Source organism: Amblyraja radiata, chromosome 15 (assembly GCF_010909765.2).
Source record: "Amblyraja radiata isolate CabotCenter1 chromosome 15, sAmbRad1.1.pri, whole genome shotgun sequence".
In the NCBI taxonomy this organism is placed as follows: domain Eukaryota; kingdom Metazoa; phylum Chordata; class Chondrichthyes; order Rajiformes; family Rajidae; genus Amblyraja; species Amblyraja radiata.
The window spans coordinates 49,265,382-49,288,918 of NC_045970.1; the positions used below are offsets into that span (position 1 = coordinate 49,265,382).

General features: G+C 47.3%; 2 protein-coding genes across 2 annotated transcripts; both read left to right on the top strand.

Annotated features, from left to right (window-relative positions):
- On the top strand, positions 1 to 22,047 carry LOC116981366 (interferon-induced protein with tetratricopeptide repeats 5-like). The gene is made up of 3 exons (XM_033034377.1): positions 1 to 93; positions 6,985 to 8,442; positions 21,550 to 22,047. The coding sequence occupies exons 1-2, from the start codon at positions 89 to 91 to the stop codon at positions 8,417 to 8,419; spliced, it is 1,440 nt and encodes a 479-aa protein (XP_032890268.1). The 5' UTR covers positions 1 to 88; the 3' UTR covers positions 8,420 to 8,442; positions 21,550 to 22,047.
- On the top strand, positions 13,348 to 19,812 carry LOC116981420 (interferon-induced protein with tetratricopeptide repeats 5-like). The gene is made up of 2 exons (XM_033034475.1): positions 13,348 to 13,352; positions 18,357 to 19,812. The coding sequence occupies exons 1-2, from the start codon at positions 13,348 to 13,350 to the stop codon at positions 19,810 to 19,812; spliced, it is 1,461 nt and encodes a 486-aa protein (XP_032890366.1).
- Positions 22,048 to 23,537: the final 1,490 nt, after the last annotated feature.

Consider the following 23,537-nt stretch of genomic DNA (forward strand, 5'->3'; position numbering starts at 1 on the left):
TCAGCCCACCCAGTGGACTATAAAAACACTGCACACTGTCTCTGGTCCAGCCAGTTCTCGGAAGGAAGACGGAATCCTGAACAGCAGCATGAGGTAAGGGACATCTTCACTCTGCACAGAGATATCGGAAATCAGGACCTTCTCAAGGCACTCACGCCGACATTAGGCGGATGAGTGGAGAAGCTTAGTTTTCAGTCTTTAGAGATACAGCGCGGAAACAGCACCTCCGGCTCACCTAGTCCACCCGACCAGCGATCCCCGCACATTAACACTATCCTGTACACACTGGGGACAATTTACATTGATACCCAGCCAATTAACCTACAAACCTGTACGTCTCTGGGGTGTGGGAGGAAACCGAAGATCTCGGAGGAAACTCACGCAGGTCACGGGGAGAACGTACAGACAAGCGCCCGTAGTCAGGATCGAACCCGGGTCTCTGGTGCTGAAAGGTAATAGCTCTACCGCTGCGCCAACCCGCCACCCGTTAGGAGTTGAGAGGTCATGTTACACTTATATAAGACAGTGGTCGAGCCACATTTAGAGTATCGTGTTCAATTTTGATCAACGTGTTATAGTAAAGATGTTGTCAAGCTGGAAAGGGTGTAGAGAAGATCTATCAGGGTGTTGCCAGGACTCGAGGGTTTGAGCTATAGGGAGAGGTTGAGCAGGCTGGGTCTTTATTCCTTGGAGTGCAGGAGGATGAGGGGTGATCTTATAGAGGTGTTCAAAATCATGAGAGGAATATAAGGGATTAATGCATAGAGTCTTTTTTTACCCAGAATAGGTGAATCAAGAACCAGAGGACATACGTTTAAGGTGAGGGGGGGGGTTTAATAGGGACCCGAGGGGCACCTTTTTTACAGAAAGGGTGGTAGGTGCATGGAACGAGCTGCCGGAGGAGGTAGTTGAAGCAAGTTCTATCGCGGCGTTTAAAAATCATTTGGACAGGTACAGGACAGGTTTAGCCGGTTTATGGGGAAAAGGCAGGAGAATGGCACTGAGGGGAAAGATAGATCAGGCATGATTGAATGGCGGAGTGGATTCGATGCCCTAATTCTGTCAAATGGCCTAATTCTGCTCTATGATTTATGAACTTACGATTAATTCTAAATTAGGATAGTGTAGAGATACAGCGCAGAAACAAGTCCTTCCACGGTGACCAGCGACCACCTCATACACTCCACTATTCTACACGCAAGGGACTATTTACAGTTCTCGGAGAAAACCTACGCATGTTATGGGGAGAACGTGCAAACTCCATACAGACAAGCATTGTTATCATTACAGTGTTGTCATTCTTATCCACGATGCACCTATCCACTTATAGTAGTGGCCAGAGGACCTAGGGTGACGGAGGAACTGAAGGAAATCCACATTAGGCAAGAAATGGTGTTGGGTAGACTGATGGGACTGAAGGCTGATAAATCCCCAGGGCCTGATGGTCTGCATCCCAGGGTACTTAAGGAAGTGGCTCTAGAAATCGTGGATGCATTGGTGATAATTTTCCAATGTTCTATAGACTCAGGATCAGTTCCTGTGGATTGGAGGGTAGCTAATGTTATCCCACTTTTTAAGAAAGGCAGGAGAGAGAAAACAGGGAATTGTAGATCAGTTAGCCTAACATCGGTGGTGGGGATGATGCTGGAGTCAATTATAAAAGATGAAATAGCCAAACATTTGGATAGCAGTAACAGGATCGGTCCGAGTCAGCATGAATTTACGAAGGAGAAATCATGCTTGACTAATCTTTTGGAATTTTTTGAAGGTGTAACGAGGAAAATGGACAAGGGAGAACCAGTGGATGTAGTGTACCTGGACTTTCAGAAAGCACTTGATAAGGTCCCACTTAGGAGATTAGTGGGCAAAATCAGGGCACATGGTATTGGGGGTAGAGTGCTGACATGGATAGAGAAGTGGTTGGCAGACAGGCAACAAAGAGTAGGGATTAACGGGTCCCTTTCAGAATGGCAGGCAGTGACTAGTGGGGTACCGCAAGGTTCGGTGCTGGGACCGCAGCTATTTGCAATATACATCAATGATTTGGATGAAGGGATTCAAAGTAACATTAGCAAATTTGCAGATGACACAAAGCTGGGTGGCAGTGTGAACTGTGAGGAGGATGCTATGAGAATGCAGGGTGACTTGGACAGAGTCTGAGGAATTCTCTGCCTCAGAGGGCGGTGGAGGCAGGTTCTTTGGATGCTTTCAAGAGAGAGCTAGATAGGGCTCTTAAAAAAAGCGCAGTCAGGGGATATGGGGAGAAGGCAGGAACGGGGTACAGATTGGGGATGATCAGCCATGATCACATTGAATGGCGGTGCTGGTTCGAAGGGCCGAATGGCCTACACCCGCACCTATTGTCTATTGTCTATTGTCTATAATCCCCCCTCGCACCAATCAGCGTTCAGGGAAGGCCTCACACGTCCCCGTGAACGCAACGCACGCCCGAAAGAGGGGCAGGTGGTCGACAGGCAGAACCCTCAACTGTCCATTGCTGGGACCTGTGAGTGGCAGCATCTTGGTCGGCGGCCATCTTCGGCAGGCCCAGCGGCAAACCGACAGGGAGGTCCCCCTTTCACCCACCACTGAACAACCGACCAAACAACCTCCCTATTCTGTTCCGGGCAACCTAAGATCAGGAGCGTGGGGCTGAAATGCAGCTAAAACTTGAGGAGCTTTTTTTGCCTTGTGCTATTCAGTCAGCACAGGCACAGGAATCGCTATCAAAATATGGAGGGGACCGGGGGACACAATTTTTTGGCGGCCACGTGCGCATGCGCACACTCACACACACGCACGGGGCTCAATCAAGCGCTAAATGCAGCTCAACTCTGCCTGTCTCGCCGGGTTAACCTGCAGCCCTGCCTGGACTGACGGGACGCCAGCGCTGCTTCTCCGTGCTGGCTGTAAACCTGGCCGATATTTCCCACAAGTCCAGGCAGGGCTGTAGGTTAACCTGGTGGGACAGGCAGAGTTGAGCTGGGTTTAGCGCTGCTTCTCTGCGCTGGCTGTGAGCCTGGGGGCACCGCGCCCATCTGACTCCCAACGTCTCTGGCCACCCCCGGGCTTGGGGGGGAGGGGGCATTCAGGTGGGGACGGGCAGCACAGGTGAGCCGGGATCGATCCTGGCTGCGGATGAGGCACAGGTCGGTGCCAAGAGTGTTTTGGCACGTCTCCCTCCTCCAATCACCGCACCCTATCCTCAGTCCCATCCCCATTGCCTGCTGACCGACGCCTCTCTCGTCCAATCGGCGCCCTCGATCAGCAGTCCCACCCCCACTGTCTCGCGGAAAGCAGAGATTTCTCCGGATTTTAAAATCCGGATTACAAAAAATGGGGGGGGGGTTCGTCCCCCGTCTCCCAAAATAGGGGGGGGGGGACATGTCCCCCCTGGCCCCCCGGGATTTCCGCCCCCGAGTCAGCAGAATGACTATACATGATTACAATCAAGCTGTCCACAGTACACAGATTCATGATAAAGGGAGTAACGTTTAGTCCAAGATAAAGTCCGATAAAAGATAGGGATGTACTGTACAAAAGGGACGGATTGCATCTTAACAGGTGGGGGACCAGCATTCTGGCAGGCAGGATTGCCACTGCTACACGAGTGGTTTTAAACTGAATAAGGGGGGTAGGGTGTCGAATAGGATAGTTCAGGATGGAGTTAAAGGGAAAGGGTTTCTTAAATGTGTGAGCGTAGAGACAGAGAGGTGTAAAATGAGGGTAGAAGCAATAGGTAGCAAGGTGAAAATAAAACGTGGCAGGCAGACAAATCCAGAGAAAAAATCAAAAAGGGCCACTTTTCAACATAATTGTATAAGGGGTAAGAGTGTTGTAAAAACAAGCCTGAAGGCTTTGTGTCTCAATGCAAGGAGCATTCGTAATAAGGCGGATGAGTTGAATGTGCAGATAGCTATTAATGACTATGATATAGTTGGGATCACGGAGACATGGCTCCAGGGTGACCAAGGCTGGGAGCTGAACATCCAGGGATATTCAATATTCAGGAGGGATAGACAGAAAGGGAAAGGAGGTGGAGTAGCGTTGCTGGTTAGAGAGCAGATTAACGCAATAGAAAGGAAGGACATTAGCTTGGAGGATGTGGAATCGATATGGGTAGAGCTGCGAAACACTAAGGGGCAGAAAACACTAGTGGGAGTTATGTACAGGCCACCTAACAGTAGTAGTGGAGTTGGGGATGGCATCAAACAGGAAATTAGAAATGCGTGCAACAAAGGTAAAACAGTTATAAAGGGTGACTTCAATCTACATATAGATTGGGTGAATCAAATTGGCAAGGGTGCTGAGGAAGAGGATTTCTTGGAATGTATGCGGGATAGTTTTCTAAACCAACATGTAGAGGAACCAACGAGAGAGCAGGCTATTCTAGATTGGGTATTGAGTAATGAGGAAGGGTTAGTTAGCAGTCTTGTTGTGCGTGGCCCCTTGGGCAAGAGTGACCATAATATGGTTGAGTTCTTCATTAGGATGGAGAGTGACATTGTTAGTTCAGAAACAAGGGTCCTGAACTTAAAGAAAGGTAACTTTGAGGGTATGAGACGTGAATTGGCTAAGATAGATTGGCAATTGATTCTTAATGGGTTGACGGTGGATATGCAATGGAAGGCATTTAAAGACTGCATGGATGAACTATAACAATTGTTCATCCCAGTTTGGCAAAATAATAAATCAGGGAAGGTAGTGCATCCGTGGATAACAAGAGAAATCAGGGATAGTATCAAAACAAAAGATGAAGCGTACAAATTAGCCAGAAAAAGCAGCCTACCAGAGGACTGGGAGAAATTCAGAGTCCAGCAGAGGACAAAGGGCTTAATTAGGAAAGAGAAAATAGATTATGAAAGAAAACTGGCAGGGAACATAAAAACTGACTGCAAAGCTTTTATAGATATGTGAAGAGAAAAAGATTAGTTAAAACAAATGTAGGTCCCTTGCAGTCAGAAACAGGTGAATTGATCATGGGGAACAAGTACATGGCAGACCAATTGAATAACTACTTTGGTTCTGTCTTCACTAAGGAAGACATAAAAAATCTGCCGGAAATAGCAGGGGACCGGGGTTCAAATGAGATGGAGGAACTGAGTGAAATCCAGCCGGGAAGTGTTGTTAGGTAAATTGAATGGATTAAAGGCCGATAAATCCCCAGGGCCAGATAGGCTGCATCCCAGAGTACTTAAGGAAGTAGCCCCAGAAATAGTGGATGCATTATCGATAATTTTTCAAAACTCTTTAGATTCTGGAGTAGTTCCTGAGGATTGGAGGGTAGCTAATGTAACCCCACTTTTTAAAAAAGGAGGGAGAAAGAAAACGGGGAATTACAGACCAGTTAGTCTAACGTCGGTAGTGGGGAAACTGCTAGAATCAGTTATTAAAGATGGGATAGCAGCACATTTGGAAAGTGGTGATATCATTGGACAGTCAGCATGGATTTATGAAAGGTAACTCATGTCTGACGAATCTTATAGAATTTTTCGAGGATGTAACTAGTAGAGTGGATGAGGGAGAACCAGTGGAGGTGTTATATCTGGACTTTCAGAAGGCTTTCGACAAGGTCCCACATAAGAGATTAGTATACAAACTTAAAGCACACGGTATTGGGAGTTCAGTATTGATGTGGATAGAGTACTGGCTGGCAGACAGGAAGCAAAGAGTAGGAGTAAACGGGTCCTTTTCACAATGGCAGGCGGTGACTAGTGGGGTACCGCAAGGCTCAGTGCTGCGACCCCAGCTATTTACGATATATATTAATGATTTGGACGAGGGAATTGAATGCAACATCTCCAAGTTTGCGGATGACACGAAGCTGAGGGGCAGTGTTAGCTGTGTGGAGGATGATAGGAGGCTGCAAGGTGACTTGGATAGGTTGGGTGAGTGGGCAAATGCATGGCAGATGCAGTATAATGTGGATAAATGTGAGGTTATCCACTTTGGTGGCAAAAACAGGAAAATAGACTATAATCTGAATGGTGGCCGATTAGGAAAGGGGGAGATGCAACGAGACCTGGGTGTCATGGTACACCAGTCATTAAAAGTAGGCATGCAGGTGCAGCAGGCAGTGAAGAAGGCGAATGGTATGTTAGCATTCCAAGCAAAAGGATTTGAGTATAGGAGCAGGTAGGTTCTACTGCAGTTGTACAGGGTCTTGGTGAGACCACACATGGAGTATTGCGTACAGTTTTGGTCTCCTAATCTGAGGAAAGACATTCTTGCCATAGAGGGAATACAGAGAAGGTTCACCAGACTGATTCCTGGGATGTCAGGACTTTCATATGAAGAAAGACTGGATAGACTCGGTTTGTACTCGCGAGAATTTAGAAGATTGAGGGGGGATCTTATAGAAACTTACAAAATTCTTAAGGGGTTGTACAGGCTAGATGCAGGAAGATTGTTCCCGATGTTGGGGAAGTCCAGAACAAGGGGTCACAGTTTAATGATAAGGGGGAAATCTTTTAGGACCGAGGTGAGAAAAACATCACAAAAAGTGGTGAATCTCTGGAATTTTCTGCCACAGAAGGTAGTTGAGGCCAGGTCATTGGCTATATTTAAGAGGGAGTTAGATGTGGCCCTTGTGGCTAAACGGATCAGGGGGTATGGAGAGAAGGCAGGCACAGGATACTGAGTTGGATGATCAGCCATGATCATATTGAATGGCGGTGCAGGCTCGAAGGGCCGAATGGCCTACTCCTGCACCTATTTTCTATGTTTCTATGTTTCTATAGACCAATGAGGTAGCTGGAAGGTCAGGTCCTCTCTCTAGTTGGTGATAGGATGGTTTAGTTGCTTGGAAGGAACTGTCACTGAATCTGGAGGTGTGCGTTTTCACACTTCTGTGCCTCTTGCCTGTTGGGTGAGGGTAGGAAAGGGAGTGACCAGGGTGCGACTCATCCTTGATTATGCCTGACCCACTGAGTTACTCCAGCTTTTTGTGTGTTGTCCCATTGATCACCTTGTGCTCTCTTGCAGCGACACACTGAGGGAGTCCTTGTTGGTGAAGCTCGGCCAGCTTCAGTGCCACTTCACGTGGGGCCCACACATGGACGACAGTGACCTGGACGACGTGAAGCAGAGGTTGCAGGATTCGATTATCATCGGCGGGAATCACCAAGGCGTGCCGCACAACCAGCTGGCTTACATCAACTACCTGCAGGGCAACTGCGAAGAAGCTCTCCGTGACTTAGAGGAGGCGGAGGGACGTCTGAGGGAGATCCACGGGGATGGATTTGAGAGGAGGATCATCGTCACCCATGGCAACCGGGCCTGGTTGCATTACCACATGGGGCAACTCAGCGAGGCCCAGTCCTACCTCGACAAGCTGGAGGTGATGTGTGGCCCCCTCACACAGGGCCCGCACGTCACGGCAATGGTGCCCGAGGTGTGGGGGGAGAAGGGGTGGTCTTTGCTGAGCTCCCACTCTCAGTGCTACGAGGAGGCGAAGGAATGTTTCACCAGGGCTCTGGAGGAAGATCCCGACAACACGGAGTGGAACATGGGCTACGCCACCGCTCTGTACCGTCTGGAATTGTTTTCCGGGATCCTGAAAAAACCCGAAGTGAGTCAGTCGGTGAGACAGCTGAGACGGGTGCTGGAGCTCGATCCGGGTGAATCTGTGGCCAGGGAGATGCTGGCCCTCAGGCTCCAAGAGTTCCAGCAAAAGGCAGAAGCGAATGAATTGGTTGAAGAAGCGTTGCGGACAAGCCCAGATTCTCCATTTGTGCTCCGCTATGCAGCAAAGTTTTACAGGAAACAGCGTAATGTTGATAAAGCGATGGAGCTGTTGAAGAAAGGCTTAGAATTCACTCCGCACTCTTCCTTCTTGCACCATCAAATGGGTGTCTGTTACAGGGAAAAGCTAATGGCTCTGCGTAAAAATCAAGGCATTGGAGGCCCTGGCGTGGAGGCTGAGTTGATCGGCCATTGCAAGTACCATTTTGGAACGGCATTTGAACTGAAGCCATCGTTTATTCTTGCACAGCTGGATTTTGCCGGGATCTGCTTAATGAATGGTGAATCAGACAGGGCGGTGAAGATATACAACATCCTCCGGAGATTAGAGAATATCACTCCAGATAATAAGCAGGCAATAGAGATACAGCTTGGATTATATGAACTGTATCACACCAAATCTAAATCAAACGCCATCCACCATTTTATGGAAGGCCTTAAAATCCAGCGCGGCACGAAATATTGGAAAATTTGTTACACTAAGTTGGAGCAGATTGCAAGAAGGCAAATTAACAGGAACCCGTACAACAGCAGAGCCTGGGGTATCCTGGGGTTTCTTCACCGAGAAGCCGGGGAGAATTCTGAAGCTGTTGAATGCTATGAAAAGGCCTTGCGGTTTGATCGTGGCAACGAAGAATATCTCAGCGCTCTTCGTGAATTGCGCCCTTCTACTTAGGCTGGAGATACCAGGACCAGGAGGTAAGGGCGAGAAAGGTCCTTCCTCAACCATTCCTCACTAGAACATAGAACGTAACACAGTACAGCACAGGAACAGGCCCTTCGGCCCACGGTGTCTATGCAGAACACGATGCCAAGACCAAATCCTATCTGCCTCCATTCCCTGTATATCCATCGGCCCATCCAAAAGTCTGTCGAATGCCACAATCGTGCCTCAACCACCACTCACGGCAGCAAGTTCCGGGCACACACAGCCCTCTGTGTAAAAATAACATGCCCCGCACATCTCCTGTAGCTAATACCCTCTAGTACTTGAACCTCCTCTGCACCCTTTCCAAAGCCTCCACATCCTTACAGCAATGGGGCGCCCTGAACTACATGTGATACTCCAAATTAACTCCAAATAACCAAAGTCTGATAAAGCTGCATCATGACTCTCTGACTGATACAAAATTTAGTGGTTTTGCAGATAGTGAAGATGGTTGTGAAAGATTGCAGCAGGATCTTGATCGATTAGCCAGGTGGGCGGAGGAATGGTTGATGGAATTTAATACAGAGAAGTGTGAGGTGTTGCGTTTTGGGACGTCGAACAAGGGCAGGACCTACACAGTAAATGTTAGGCCTCTGGGTAGTGTTGTAGAGCAGAGGGATCTCAGAGTACAGGTGCATGGTTCCTTGAAGGTCGAGTCACAGGTAGATAAGGTGGTCAAAAAGGCTTTTGGCACTTTGGCCTTCATCAGTCAGAGTATTGAGTATAAAAGTTGGGAGGTCATGTTGCAGTTATATAAGACGTTGGTGAGACCGCATTTAGAGTATTGTGTTTAGGTCTGGGCACCAAGTTACAGGAAATATATTGTCAAGCTTGAAAGGGGTCAGAAAAGGTTTACAAGGATGTTGCCAGGACTACAGGGTGTGAGCTATAGGGAGAGGTTGAGTAGGCTTCATGGCCGTGGGACATTCCAGCGCCTGCCGGGGGCTCCAACTTCGTGACATTTAGACTTGGAGCAGGGCCGTACATCGCCCCGCGTGGCCTAAAATTACCTCCTCTGGCAGCTTGTTCATACACCTACCACCCTTTGTGTGAAAATGTTACCCCTCAGATTCCTATTAAATCTTTTCTCCTTCTCCTTAAACCTATGTCCTCTGCTCCTCGATTCCCCAACTCTGGGCAAGAGACTGTGCATCTACCTGATCTATTCCTCACATGATTTTGTACATCTCTTAGTCACCCCTCATCCTCCTGCACTCCATGGAGTAGAGACCCAGCCTACTCAACCTCTCCCTATAGCTCACTCTCTCTAGTCCTGGCAACACTCTCGTAAATCTTTTCTGACCCCTTTCATGCTTGACAATATCTTTCCTGATATGCCCAGATCTGAACACAATATTCTAAATGCGGGCTCACCAACGTCTTATACAACTGCAACATGACCTCCCAACTCCTAAACTCAATACTCTGACTGATGAAGGCCGAAGTGCCAAAAGTCTTTTTGACCACCTTATCTACCTGCGACTCGACCTTCTAGGCACCTGTACTCTGAGATCCCTCTGCTCTACATCACTACCCAGAAGCCTACCATTTATTGTGTAAGTCCTGCCCTTGTACAACATCCCAAAATGCAACACCTCACACTTGTCTGTATTAAATTCCATCAACCATTCCTCCGCCTGCCTGGCCAATCGATCCAGATCCTGCTGCAATCTTTCACAACCAAATTCACTATCTGCAAAACCACTAACTTTTGTATCAGTCAGGGAGTCATGATGCAGCTTTATTGGACTTCGGAGCCGCGGGGATGAATCTTGGGCTAAGGCTCTGCTCCAATGCCCGACCCCAGAGTCAGGGGGGGGGGGGGGGGGGGGGGGGGGGGGGGGTGAGAGGGACGTCGCCAAGTCTCCGAATTTCCGCACACTCTGGGTGTTGTCGCCGCTTCACTGACACACATCCTCACATGCACCCTGGCACACACACCCTCACATACTCTCTCACACACCCTCACACATACAGACACACACCCACACACATACACTCTCACACACATTCTCACACACACAGACACACCCTCACACACACCCTCACACACACTGACACACTCTCACACACACCCTCACACACACTGACACACTCTCACACACACCCTCACACACACTGACACACTCTCACACACACCCTCACACACACTGACACACCCTCACACACACCCTCACACACACCCTCACACACACTGACACACCCTCACACACACCCTCACACACACCCTCACACACACTGACACACTCTCACACACACCCTCACACACACTGACACACTCTCACACACACCCTCACACATCCTCACACACACAGATACACACTCTCATACATACTGACACACACTATCACACCCTCACACACACCTTCACAAAAACTGGTACACACACACACACACCCTCATACACTCACATACACTGACACACTCTCACACACACTCTCACACACCTTCTCACACACCCTCACACACACTCTCACACACAACCTAACACACACTAACACACACACTGTGTTTTTGATTTTCTGTTTTTGGATTGAATTCTGTTTTTAATTTGTGTCACTGTGATGTCTTTAATTACTTGTTTTATTCCGATTATATGTTTTTATTCCGATTACTATGTAAGGTGTCCTTGAGATGTATGAAAGGCGCCCATTAAATAAAATTTATTATTATTATTATTAAAGGGATATGGGCCAAATGCGGATAAATGGGACTAGTTTAGATGGGGCATCTCGATCTGCATGGACAAGTTGGGATGAAGGGCCTATTTCCATGCTGTAAGACTATGACACATTGTAGAAAGGGTGCAATTGCTCTGGAGAGGATCCAGGGGCGATTTTTGAAGATGTTGGCGGGTCTGGAATCTTTTTTTCACTTTGAAGAAAGATTTGATAACTGGGATTGTATTCTCTGTAGCCACGGAGGTGAAGAAAATACTTCATTGAGGTGAATAATAATATGAAAATATGACCTGTTTTGCTTAACAAAGTGTGTAGGCAGGAACTGCAGATGCTGGTTTAAACTGAAGATAAACACAAAAAGCCGGAGTAACTCAGCGGGACAGGCAGCATCTCTGGAGAGAAAGAATGGGTGATGTTTCGGGTCGAGACCTTCAGACTGAAGAGGTTGAAAACCAGCCATATAGATGTAAATTAAATTTAAAATTAAATTAAATTAAATTAAATTTCTTTATTTATATAGTACATTTTTAGTCAACTTGCATTGACCCCAAAGTGCTTCACATAATTACATCCACACACACAGGCAAAGGTGGGTGAAGTGTCTTGCCCAAGGACACACACAGTCAAAGGTGGGTGAAGTGTCTTGCCCAAGGACACAACCACAGTATGCACTCCAAGCGGGATTCGAACCAGCTACCTTCCGGTTGCCAGCCGAACACTTAGCCCATTGTGCCATCTAAAACACAATGACTGGAGATGTGTGTTATCCAACTAAGGGCAGAAATCAGAATCATGTGTTCATCTTTATTGACGTGACACCATAATAAATATATTACAGAAAAAATCATTTAACGGGGTGGCACGGTGGTGCAGCGGTAGAGTTGCTGCCTTGCAGCACCACAGACCCAGATTTGATCCTGACTATGGGCAGGGCTGCCAACTCTCACGCTTTCGGCGTGAAACTCACGCCCTGGCGCAATTTCTCACGCCCTCACGCTCACGACCGAGTTCTCACGCTGAGTTCAGTCCCTGCGCAATTTGTCCCTTAGCGCCGCGTGCCAGGGATCTGTGCGGCCCGGGGAAGCGCGTCAGTTGGCGGCTGTGAGTGACGTCGCGTCTCTTCTCTTGGTTGGATGTGCAGCTGCCGACTGTACATCCAACCAAGCAGCCGGAGATGGAACTAACCAGGTGAATCAGTTGTAAAACCTGGGGGGGGGGGGGGGGTGTTTCAGAATGGCCATAAATTAAGTATAAATACGAGGAGTCCTCAGTAGTGTGTTTAGATCTTTTGCAAACTGTTCCCAATATGCAATATACGGGTTTTCGGCCCGTGACCAGAAAACCGCGGGGTTTTTTTTCAATTCGTTTTTGCGGGGTCGGGGCAGGCGAGCCGACCTGAGAACTGCGGCCAGTCCCTGGGACGCGAGCTGATCTGGGAACGGCAGCCAGTCCCTGGGCACGCAGAATGCCATCTTAATCATCATGGACAAATTGTGCCAGCCATGTACATGTTGCATAACTAACTCTAAATGGGCTTAAAATTACCATTTAAGCCAAATTGCTCCCACTTTGGGGAGCAATTTCCACCTCCCCCCCCCCCCCCCCCCCCCCCCCCCCCCCCCCCCCCCGCTACCCCCCCCCCCCCCCCCCGGTCGCGATGCTCCCTCGGGCTTGGTCTCTCGCAAATTTCTCACTCCCAACTCTCACCCAATGTTGGCAGCCCTGCTACGGGTGCTGTCTGTACAGAATTTGTACATTCGCCCTATGACCACATGGGTTTTCTCCGGCTATTCCGGTTTCTCCCACATCCGAAAGTGTAGGTTTGTAGGTTAATTGGCTTCTGTAAATTGTCCCTGGCATGCAGGATAGAACTGGTGTCTGGTAGATTGCTGGTCAGTGTGGACTTGGTGGGCCAAAGGGCCTGTTTCCATATATATGTTTTACGTATATATCTTAATTTAATTGAACCATATACTTGGTTGAATATGTGGCATTATTTTTATCTTGTTTCTACAGTCAAAGTGGGGCGTTTCACAACTAGGCTGCACAGGGGATAGGTAAGACTTGATTGTGCCTGTTTCCAGTTTCAGTTTCATTTCCACTTTCAGGGAGTGAACTATTTGGACTCAGCCCATCCAGTGGACTATAAAAACACCGCCCACTGTCTCTGGTCCAGCCAGTTCTTGGAAGGAAGACGGAATCCTGAACAGCAGCATGAGGTAAGGGACATCTTCACTCTGCTCAGTGATATCGGAGATCAGGACCTTCTCAGGCACTGACGCCGACATTAGGTGGATGAGTAGAGAAGCTTAGTTTTCAGTCTTTAGAGATACAGCGCGGCTCACCTAGTCCGCCCCGACCAGCGATCCCCGCACATTAACTAGCAATGTTACAAAATTTTGAGATTTAAAAAATCAACTCTGCAATTTATCCCATCAGATAAAGCATAAAAAGAAGTTTAATTTGACACCTAATTCACTTTCATATCTTCAGTATTAAAAATGTTATTGCCATTTTCATACTTGGAAATTAGCATCTTGTTCCCTATTGCTTTTCCATTGACAACACAAAAGCTGTGACCGAGGACAGTCAAAAGCCCATAACCTTCCTTAAAAATTAAGAGAACTGAATGAAATGTTCAGTTATTATAGATTGAAGCATTCTGAAACAAATATAAAACATCTTACTTGGATGACCTGAAATTAAAGCATCTAATTAGTTAATTACCTAATTGTAGCTAATTACAAAATTGACCGTTGTGATGGAAATAGTAAAAACACCTAGACTGCCTTGAAAATTCAAAAATGTGATATTCTCAAGATCAGAACTTTAATATTATTGTATTATATGCTGTAAGTCCGTAACAGATAGGTAAATAAATTACAATTTCTAGCAATAGACCTAGTCTTTATGGAGAAGAACAGTTTCTAGCTGTTACATTGGCATATCATAATCAGTAGCATCATCATACTCCTCAGATTGTAACCAATAAGCAACTGTACACCTTGTTTTTCCTCAACTTTTCAATTTTGGCATTGTAAACTACAAGTTTTTGCTGTTCAAACCACGCATGACGTGCCTTTCTGCCCACTACTTTCCCCATTAAGAATGGTCTGTAGATTCCATTTCTTACAATTAACCTACAAACCTGTACGTCTTTGGAGTGTGGGAGGGGAAACCGGAGCACCCAGGGAAAAAAACATGTTGTCATGGGGCGAACGTACAGGGAGTTTGTACGTGCAATCTCCAAGGGGATGATCTAAGTGACAAACAGAAGCTGACAAGATGGGGTGGGGTGGTGATCACGGGTGCATTTGCGTCAATCTCTGGTCAAAGTACATCGGGAGCTCTGGTGTAAGTTCTGATCACCGTGCCAAAGACAGAACTTGAGACAGAGGATGCGGCACAGGAAGCAGTAAAGTGTGATGAAAGCTTACAGAAACTAGACTGATATTGGGTTGAGTGAAGGAAGACCCTCCTCACCACCCCCCTGACTGTCAGGTCTGAAGAAGGGTCTCATAGAAACCTAGAAAATAGGTGCAGGAGTAGGCCATTCAGCTCTTCGAGACAGCACCGCCATTCAATATGATCATTCCGTTAGCCTTAAGAGCTAAACCTAACTCTCTCTTGAAAACATCCATTGAATTGGCGTCCACTGTCTTCTGTCAGATTCACTACTCTCTGCGTGAATAGGTTTTTCCTCATCTTAGTCCTAAATGACCTACCCTTATTCCTAAACTGTGACCCCTGGTTCTGGACTCCCCCAACATCGGGAACATTTTTCTTGCATCTAGCCTGTCCAATCCTTTAATAATTGTATATGTTTCTATAAGATATCCTCTCATCCTTCTAAATTCCAGTAAATACAAGCCCAGTTAACCCATTCTTTCATCATATGTCAGTCCCGCCATCCCGGGGATTAACCTGGTGAACCGACGTTGCACTCCTGTCACTGTTTTCCAAATGCGCTGTTATAACATTTTTAATAATCAACTCCAGCATGTTGGCCAGTTGGAGGCCACACCTTGTGTATTGTGTGCAATTTTGGTCTCCTAACTTGAGGAAGGACATTCTTGCTTTTGAGTGAGTGCAGTGTTGGTTCACCAGGTTAATTCCCGGGATGGCAGAACTGGGCTTGTATTCACTGGAATTTAGAAGGATGAGAGGGTATCTTATAGAAACATAGAGGATTATATAGGATTTGGACACACTAGAGGCAGGAAACATGTTCCCGATGTTGGGGGAGTCCAGAACCAGGAGCCACTGTTTAAGAATAAGGGATAAGACATTTAGAACGGAGACGAGGAAACACTTTTTCTCAAAGAGAGTTGTGAGTTTGTGGAATTCTCTGCCTCGGCGGGCGGTGTAGCCCAGTTCTCTGGATACTTTCAAGAGAGAGCTAGATAGGGTTCTGAAAGATAGCGGAGTCGGGGGAGATGGCAGGAATGGGATAATGATTGTGGATGATCAGCCATGATCACATTGAATGGCAGTGTTGGCTCGAAGGGCCGAATGGCCTTCTGCACCTATTGTCTATTACATTGGTTCCCACCCCCCTGCCCTGTTAGTTTAACGTGACCTTTCTACACTCTCTTTCCCGTTGGCTGCACGCATGCACTTCCACGTTGTTGTCTCCACCCCACCACTGTATTGTTTAAACCCACCCGTACAGCACTAGCAAAGCTGCCTGCCAGAATGCGGTCCCCCTCCAATTAAGGTGCAACCCGTCTCTGTTGTCCAGGTCACCCCTGCCCCAGAAGAGATCCCAGTGATCTAGAAATCTAAATCCCTGCCCCCTGCACCAACTCCTCAGCCACACATTCAGCTCCCCTATCTCCCTGTTCCTTCCCTCACTAGCACGAGGTACTGGAAGCAAAGCAGAGCATCGTCACCTCTTCCTTTTCCCCAGAGATGCTGCCTGAGCCGCTGAGTTACTCCAGCTTTTTGTGTCTGTCTTTGGTTTTAATCCAGCATCCGCTGTTCCTTCCTACACATTAAGGAAGAATTTCTTGACCAAAAGCTGCTGTATAACCTACAATAATAATAATAATAATAATATAATAAACTTTATTATTGACTCAAGGTCCAGACAAGGGGCAACATTACATAAAAAATGCATTGCATATCAAATATCATAAATATATATGAAATCATGGTATATCACATAAAAACATCATAATTTATATTTAACAAAAACCCACAATACTTAAGTTAAAAATCCAGATTAAAAGATGATCAATGTCCTATAACGAGACAACGATACCAGTGTCTCTACAACTGGGATTTGTAGCATGTAGTGCTAACCCTTATGTTTGTCAAGGCCACAATAAGCACATTTTTAGAGTCATTTATCCTGCAAATGAATTTATACATGTGGTGTCTTAGGATAGCTTCTAAAGTACTGACTCCTGCAGCCACAAACATATTACTGGCACTACACCATCTAGGTTGCCTTAGCAGTGTTCTCATGGCATCGTTATATGCCACCTTTAGTCTCTGCATACTTGTCTTTAAATAGTTCGACCACAGGTGCGCAGTGTAGAGGTGTGTGCAGTATGCTCTAAATAGCGACATCTTCACCACATCTGCACACGCACCAAATTTACGCAAGAGAATATTTGCCTGTACATACAGCATGCGTCGTTGCCTATAAATATCCTCCTCATCTGTCATTTGTTCTGTAATAATATGCCCTAGATATTTTATCTTATTGTTAATGTTTAGTTTAGTTTAGAGATACAGCGTGGAAACAGGACCTTCGGCCCACCAAGTCCACACCGACCAGTGATCCCTGCGCTTGTACACCATCCTACACACACTAGGGACAATTTACAATTATACCAAGCCTGGGCGGCCACGGTGGCACAGCAGTGGGGTTGCCGCCTTACAGTACTTGAAGCGCCGGAGAACTGGGTTCGATCCCGACTACGGGTGCTGACTGTACGGAGTTTGTTCGTTCAACCCATGACACGCGTGGGTTTTCTACAAGATCTTCGGTTTCCTCCCACACTCCAAAGACGTACAGATATGTAGGTTAATTGGCTTGGTACATATGTAAATTGACCCTAATGTGTGTAGGATAGTGTTAGTGTGCGGGGATCGCACCGGGGTCTGTGCAGAGTCGGTGGGCCGAAGGGCCTGTTTCCACATTGTATCTCTAAACTAAACTAAACTAAACAAAACTGTCAGCCTACAATTACAAGCCTGCAAGTCTTTGGAGTGTGGGAGGAAACTGGAGATCTCGCATTAAACCTACGCAGGTCATGGGGAGAACGTACAAACTCCGTACAGACAGGCATTGTTATCATTACAGTGTTGTCATTCTTATCCACGATGCACCTAACCCCTCCTTCACTCCTTCATGGCAATCAGTGCTCACGGAAGGCCTCACGAGTCCTGGACGTAGGCCCGGAAGTGGGGCAGGCGGTTGACTCAGGCAGAACCCTCGACTGTCCATTGCCGGGGCATGTGAGCGGCCATCTTGGCCGGACGGCCATCTTGGCCATGTCCAGGGGCAAACTGACATGGAGGTCCCCCTTCCTCCCATCACTGAATAGCCGACCGAACCTCCTCCTCCGTACCGGGAAACCTAAGATCAGGAGGGTGGAGCTGAAATGCAGCTAAAACCTGAGCTTTTTTTGCTTTGTGCTATTCATTCAGCAGAATGACTATACATGATTACAATCAAGCTGTCCACAATGCACAGATCCAGGATAAAGGGAGTAACGTTTACTCCAAAGTAAAGTCCGATCATAGATAGATCGATGAGGTAGCTGGAAGGTCAGGACCTCTCTCTAGTTGGTGATAGGATGGTTCAGTTGCCTGATAACAGCTTGAAGAAACTGTTCAAGAAGGAACTGCAGATGCTGGAAAATCGAAGGTACACAAAAATGCTGGAGAAACTCAGCGGGTGCAGCAGCATCTATGGAGTGAAGAAAATAGGTAACGATTCGGAAGGGTTTCGGCCCGAAACGTTACCTATTTCCTTCGCTCCATAGACGCTGCTGCACACGCTGAGTTTCTCCAGTATTTTTGTGTATCTTGGAAGAAACTGTCCCTGAATCTGGAGGTGTGCGTTTTCACACTTCTGTGCCTCTTGCCCGTTGGGTGAGGGTAGGAGAGGGATTGACCAGGGAGCGACACGTCCTTGATTATGCCTGACCCACTGAGCTACTCCAGCTATTTGTCTGTTGTCCCATTGATCACCTTGTGCTCTCTTGCAGCGACACACTGAGGAAGTCCTTGTTGGTGAAGCTCGGCCAGCTTCAGTGCCACTTCACGTGGGGCCCACAGATGGACATCGTCGACCTGGACGACGTGAAGCAGAAGTTGCAGGATTCGATTATCATCGGCGGGAAGCACCAAGGCGTGCCGCACAACCACTTGGCTTACATCAACTACCTGCAGGGCAACTGCGAAGAAGCTCTCCGTGACTTAGAGGAGGCGGAGAGACGTCTGAGGGAGATCCATGGGGCTGGATTTGAGAGGAGGAGCATCGTCACCCATGGCAACCGGGCCTGGTTGCATTACCACATGGGGCAACTCAGCGAGGCCCAGTCCTACCTCGACAAGCTGGAGGTGATGTGTGGCCCCCTCACACAGGGCCCGCACGTCACGGCAATGGTGCCCGAGGTGTGGGGGGAGAAGGGGTGGTCTTTGCTGAGTTCCCGCTCTCAGTGCTACGAGGAGGCGAAGGAATGTTTCGCCAAGACTCTGGAGGAAGATCCCGACAACACGGAGTGGAACATGGGCTACGCCACCGCTCTGTACCGTCTGGAATCGATTTCCGCGATCCCGGAAAACCCCGAAGTGAGTCAGTCGGTGAGACAGCTGAGACGGGTGCTGGAGCTCGATCCGGGTGAATCTGTGGCCAGGGTGATGCTGGCCCTCAGGCTCCAAGAGTTCCAGCAAAAGGCAGAAGCGAATGAATTGGTTGAAGAAGCGTTGCGGACAAGCCCAGATTCTCCATTTGTGCTCCGCTATGCAGCAAAGTTTTACAGAATACAGCACGATGTTGATAAAGCGATAGGGCTGTTGAAGAAAGGCTTAGAATTCACTCCGCGCTCTTCCTTCTTGCACCATCAAATGGGTATGTGTTGCAGAGAAAAGCTAATGGCTCTGCGTAGAAATCAAGGCAGTCGAGACCCAGGCGTGGAGGCTGTGTTGATCGACGATTGCAAGCACCATTTTGGAACGGCATTTCAACTGGAGCCATTGTTTATTCTTGCACAGCTGGATTTTGCCGGGATCTGCTTAATGAATGGTGAATCAGACAGGGCAGTGGAGATATACAACAACCTCCAGAGATTAGAGGATGTTACTCCAGATAATAAGCAGGCAATAGAGTTACAGCTTGGATTATATCAACTGTATCACACCAAATCTGAAGCAAACGCCATCCACCATTTTATGGAAGGCCTTAAAATCCGGCGCGGCACGAAACAATGGAAACTTTGTTACACTAAGTTGGAGCAGATTGCAAGAAGGCAAATTAACAGGAACCCGGACAACAGCAGAGCCTGGGGTATCCTGGGGTTTCTTCACCGAGAAGCCAGGGAGAATTCTGAAGCTGTTGAATGCTATGAAAAGGCCTTGCGGTTTGATCGTGGCAACAAAGAATATCTCAGCGCTCTTCGTGAATTGCCACCCCTCTACTTAGGCTGGAGATACCAGGACTAGGAGGTAAGGGCGAGAAAGGTCCTTCCTCAACCATTCCTCACTAGAACATAGAACGTAACACAGTACAGAGCAGGAACAGGCCCTTCGGCCCACGGTGTCTGTGCAGAACACGATGCCAAGACCAAATCCTATCTGCCACCTGTATATCCATCGGCCCATCTAAAAGTCTGTCAAATGCCACAATCGTGCCTCAACCACCACTCACGGAAGCAAGTTTCGGGCGCACACAGCCCTCTGTGTAAAAATAACATGCCCCGCACATCTCCTGTAGCTAATACCCTCTAGTCCAGGAACCTCCTCTGCACCCTTTCCAAAGCCTCCACATCCTTACAGCAATGGGGCGCCCTGAACTACATGTGATACTCCAAATTAACTCCAAATAACCAAAGTCTGATAAAGCTGCATCATGCCTCCCTGACTGATACAAAAGTTAGTGGTTTTGCAGATAGTGAAGATCGTTGTGAAAAATTGCAGCAGGATCTTGATCGATTGGCCAGGTGGGCGGAGGAATGGTTGATGGAATTTAATACAGAGAAGTGTAAGGTGTTGCGTTTTGGGACGTCGAACAAGGGCAGGACCTACACAGTAAATCATAGGCCTCTGGGTAGTGTTGTAGAGCAGAGGTATCTCAGAATACAGGTGCACGGTTCCTTGAAGGTCGAGTCGCAAGTAGATAAGGTGGTCAAAAAGGCTTTTGGCACTTTGGCCTTCATCAGTCAGAGTATTGAGTCTAGAAGTTGGGAGGTCATGTTGCAGTTATATAAGACGTTGGTGAGACCGCATTTAGAATAATGTGTTCAGGTCTGGGCACCAAGTTACAGGAAAGATATTGTCAAGCTTGAAAGGGGTCAGAAAAGATTCATGAGGATGTTGCCAGGACCTGAGGGTGTGAGCTATAGGGAGAGGTTGAGTAGGCTGGGTCTCTACTCCATGCAGCGCAGGAGGATGAGGAGAGATCTTATCGGGGTGTACAAAATCATGCGAGGAATAGATCGGGTAGATGCACAGAGTCTTTAGCCCAGAGTAGGGGAATCGAGGAGCAGAGGACGTAGGTTCAAGGAGAAGTGGAAAAGATTTAATAGGAATCTGAGGGGTAACTTTTTCACACAAAGGGTGGTGGGTGTATGGAACATGCTGCCAGAGGAGGTAATTGAGGCTGGCACTATCCCATTGTTTAAGAAGCAGTTAGACAGGTACATGGATAGGACAGGTTTGGAGGGATATGGACCAAGCGCAGGCAAGTGGGACTTGTGTAGCTGGGACATTGTTGGCCGGTATGGGCAAGTTGGGCCGAAGGACCTGTTCCCACACTGTATCACTCTATGACTTATACTCAATGCATGGACCTATGAAGGCAAGCATAGTATACGGTGACAGACACAAATAGCTGGAGTAACTAAGCGGGTTAGGCAGTATTGCCGGAGAAAAGGAATAGGTGACATTTCGGGTAAAGACCCTTCTTCAGACCCCAAACGTCACCTATTGCTTCCCTCCAGAGATGCCGCCTGACCCGCTGAGTCACCCCAGACTTTTGTGTCTATCCTCGGTGTAAACCAGCATCTGCACTTTCCTTCCTCATCTTACCGTACGCCTTCTTCACCACTCGATCTACTTGTGCGGCCACTTTCAGGGCGTTGTGGAGTTGGATGCCATGATTATTACAGAGTCTGACCAAGCTTGTGTGCGGTGCCTTAATGGAGACACTTGAATTGACGTTTTGTTGATGATCTTCTGCAGGTTTGGTGCCCGTTTCTCTGACTGATCTACAGTGATCCCATCTCTCAACAAACCTTCACATTCAACCAGAGGTGGATCAGAGCTGCGTTGTGGAGGACGTGACGCCATTTCACGTGCGTCCGATGCGATGGTCAGAATAGAGGCACCAGCAGTGATTTCCCAGCCCGCTACTCAATGGTCACAAATTCACCTGGACGTTAATTGTTTGTCCACTAAATTCTGGAGTTAAAAGTTTAGGATTAAGTTTATTGTTGTCACGTGTACTAAGATACACTGAAAAGCTTTGTTTTGCTTCCTATCCAAACAGATCAGAGAATACTGTACATAAGTACAGCCGTTAAACTCAAGTACAATAGATAGAGCAAAGGGGAGATTAGTTTAGTTTAGTTCATGGTCACGTGTACTGTTAAAGGTTTAGGATTAAGGTTTATGTTCATTATTGTCACGTATACCGGGGGACAATGCAGAGCTTTGTGTTGCATGCTATCGAAATATATCAGAGGCTAAAGGTGAGGTGGGGGGGGGGGGGGTGGGGGGAGTTAATGAGAACCTGAGGGTTAACTTTTTTCCACCATGTGTGGTGGGTGTATGGAACGAGATGCCGGAAGAGGTAGTTGAGGCAGGTACTATCACAACGTTGAAGAAAGATTTAGACAGGTACATGGGTAGGGTATGTTTAGAGGAATGTGGGCCAAACGCAGGCATGTGGGGCTAGTTTAGATGGGGCATGTTGTTCGGCGTGGCTAAGTTGGGCCGATAGGCCTGCTTCCCCACCGTATGACTGCATGACTCTATAATACTATACATGAATGCAGCTGTCAAACTCAAGTACAATAGATAGACTAAAGTGGAGATACAGAGAGCAAAACTATAAAAGAGGGAGTTAGAACGGATTTTTGTGTGAGAAGCACCATCGATGATGTGCAATCTGATTTAGTGTCTAGGATATAATGCCGACAATTAAGCGTTTCAACATTTGCAATTTCTGTTTGTAGCTTTGTGAACATTGGGGCACGTTTCATAATCAATATTGTTTAACATTCTGTAATATCAGAGTTTATGCATTAAAGTAATGAATAAATCACTCATAAAATGCGACAATTCTAGTGCATCATTACGCGTCAGCGGTGCAGTCTAAGTGGTTTTCTTGTTCCACACTAAGGTGAACAGGTTCAGCTCCAGGGGATTCAAGGGGCGACCGCGTGGGTTTTAACCGAGTGCTCCGGTTTCCTCCCACGCTCCAAAGACGTAAAGGGTTGAAGGTTATTTGGCTTTGGTAAGTTGCAAAATATTCCCTAGTGTGTAGGGATCGCTGATCGCTGAAGGGCCTGTTTCCGCATCGTATCTCTCAATCTAAAATCTATAACTTGAACACCAGCCTTGCGCCGCTGTTAATAAAGTTTGACCTTCTTCAATGGTTCAACGGTTCTTTATTGTCACTGTAGCTCCCAAGTAGTACACGAGGCCCGAGGTCGTGGTTAAATACGAGGTTTATTTTCGGCTCCAACCAACCCGTGAGAACTGGGCCAAAAAAGAGGTAACAAACAACAATATAAATGCAGTTTACAAAATACATGCATGTACGTCCATACAGCAACACAACACCACACTAACCAAGCAAATGAACAACATTCCTCGTCCACTGCTTACTACTTAAGAGGTATTTCTTGGTTTCTTCTTAGTCATGGCTTCTGTCTTTCTTTATGAGCTTGCTTATTTAACATTTAACTTATTTTGGCGGTGTAGCCCCTTTGTGTTGCTTCCTTGTTCTTTGCTGCCCTGCAAGGTGCGCCAACAACCGTGCCCCACGGAAACTAAGTCGGCAAATTAGTTCCGCCCTTAAGAACGCTATTATTACAGGTAGGAACCAAAAAACGTGAGGTTTAGAATTTAACTAACTGCCGATGTGGGGCAGTTACAGTCACGTCTTTGGCATGTGGGAGGAAACCGGAGCAACGGGAGAAAACTCATGCGGTCAATGGGAGAAC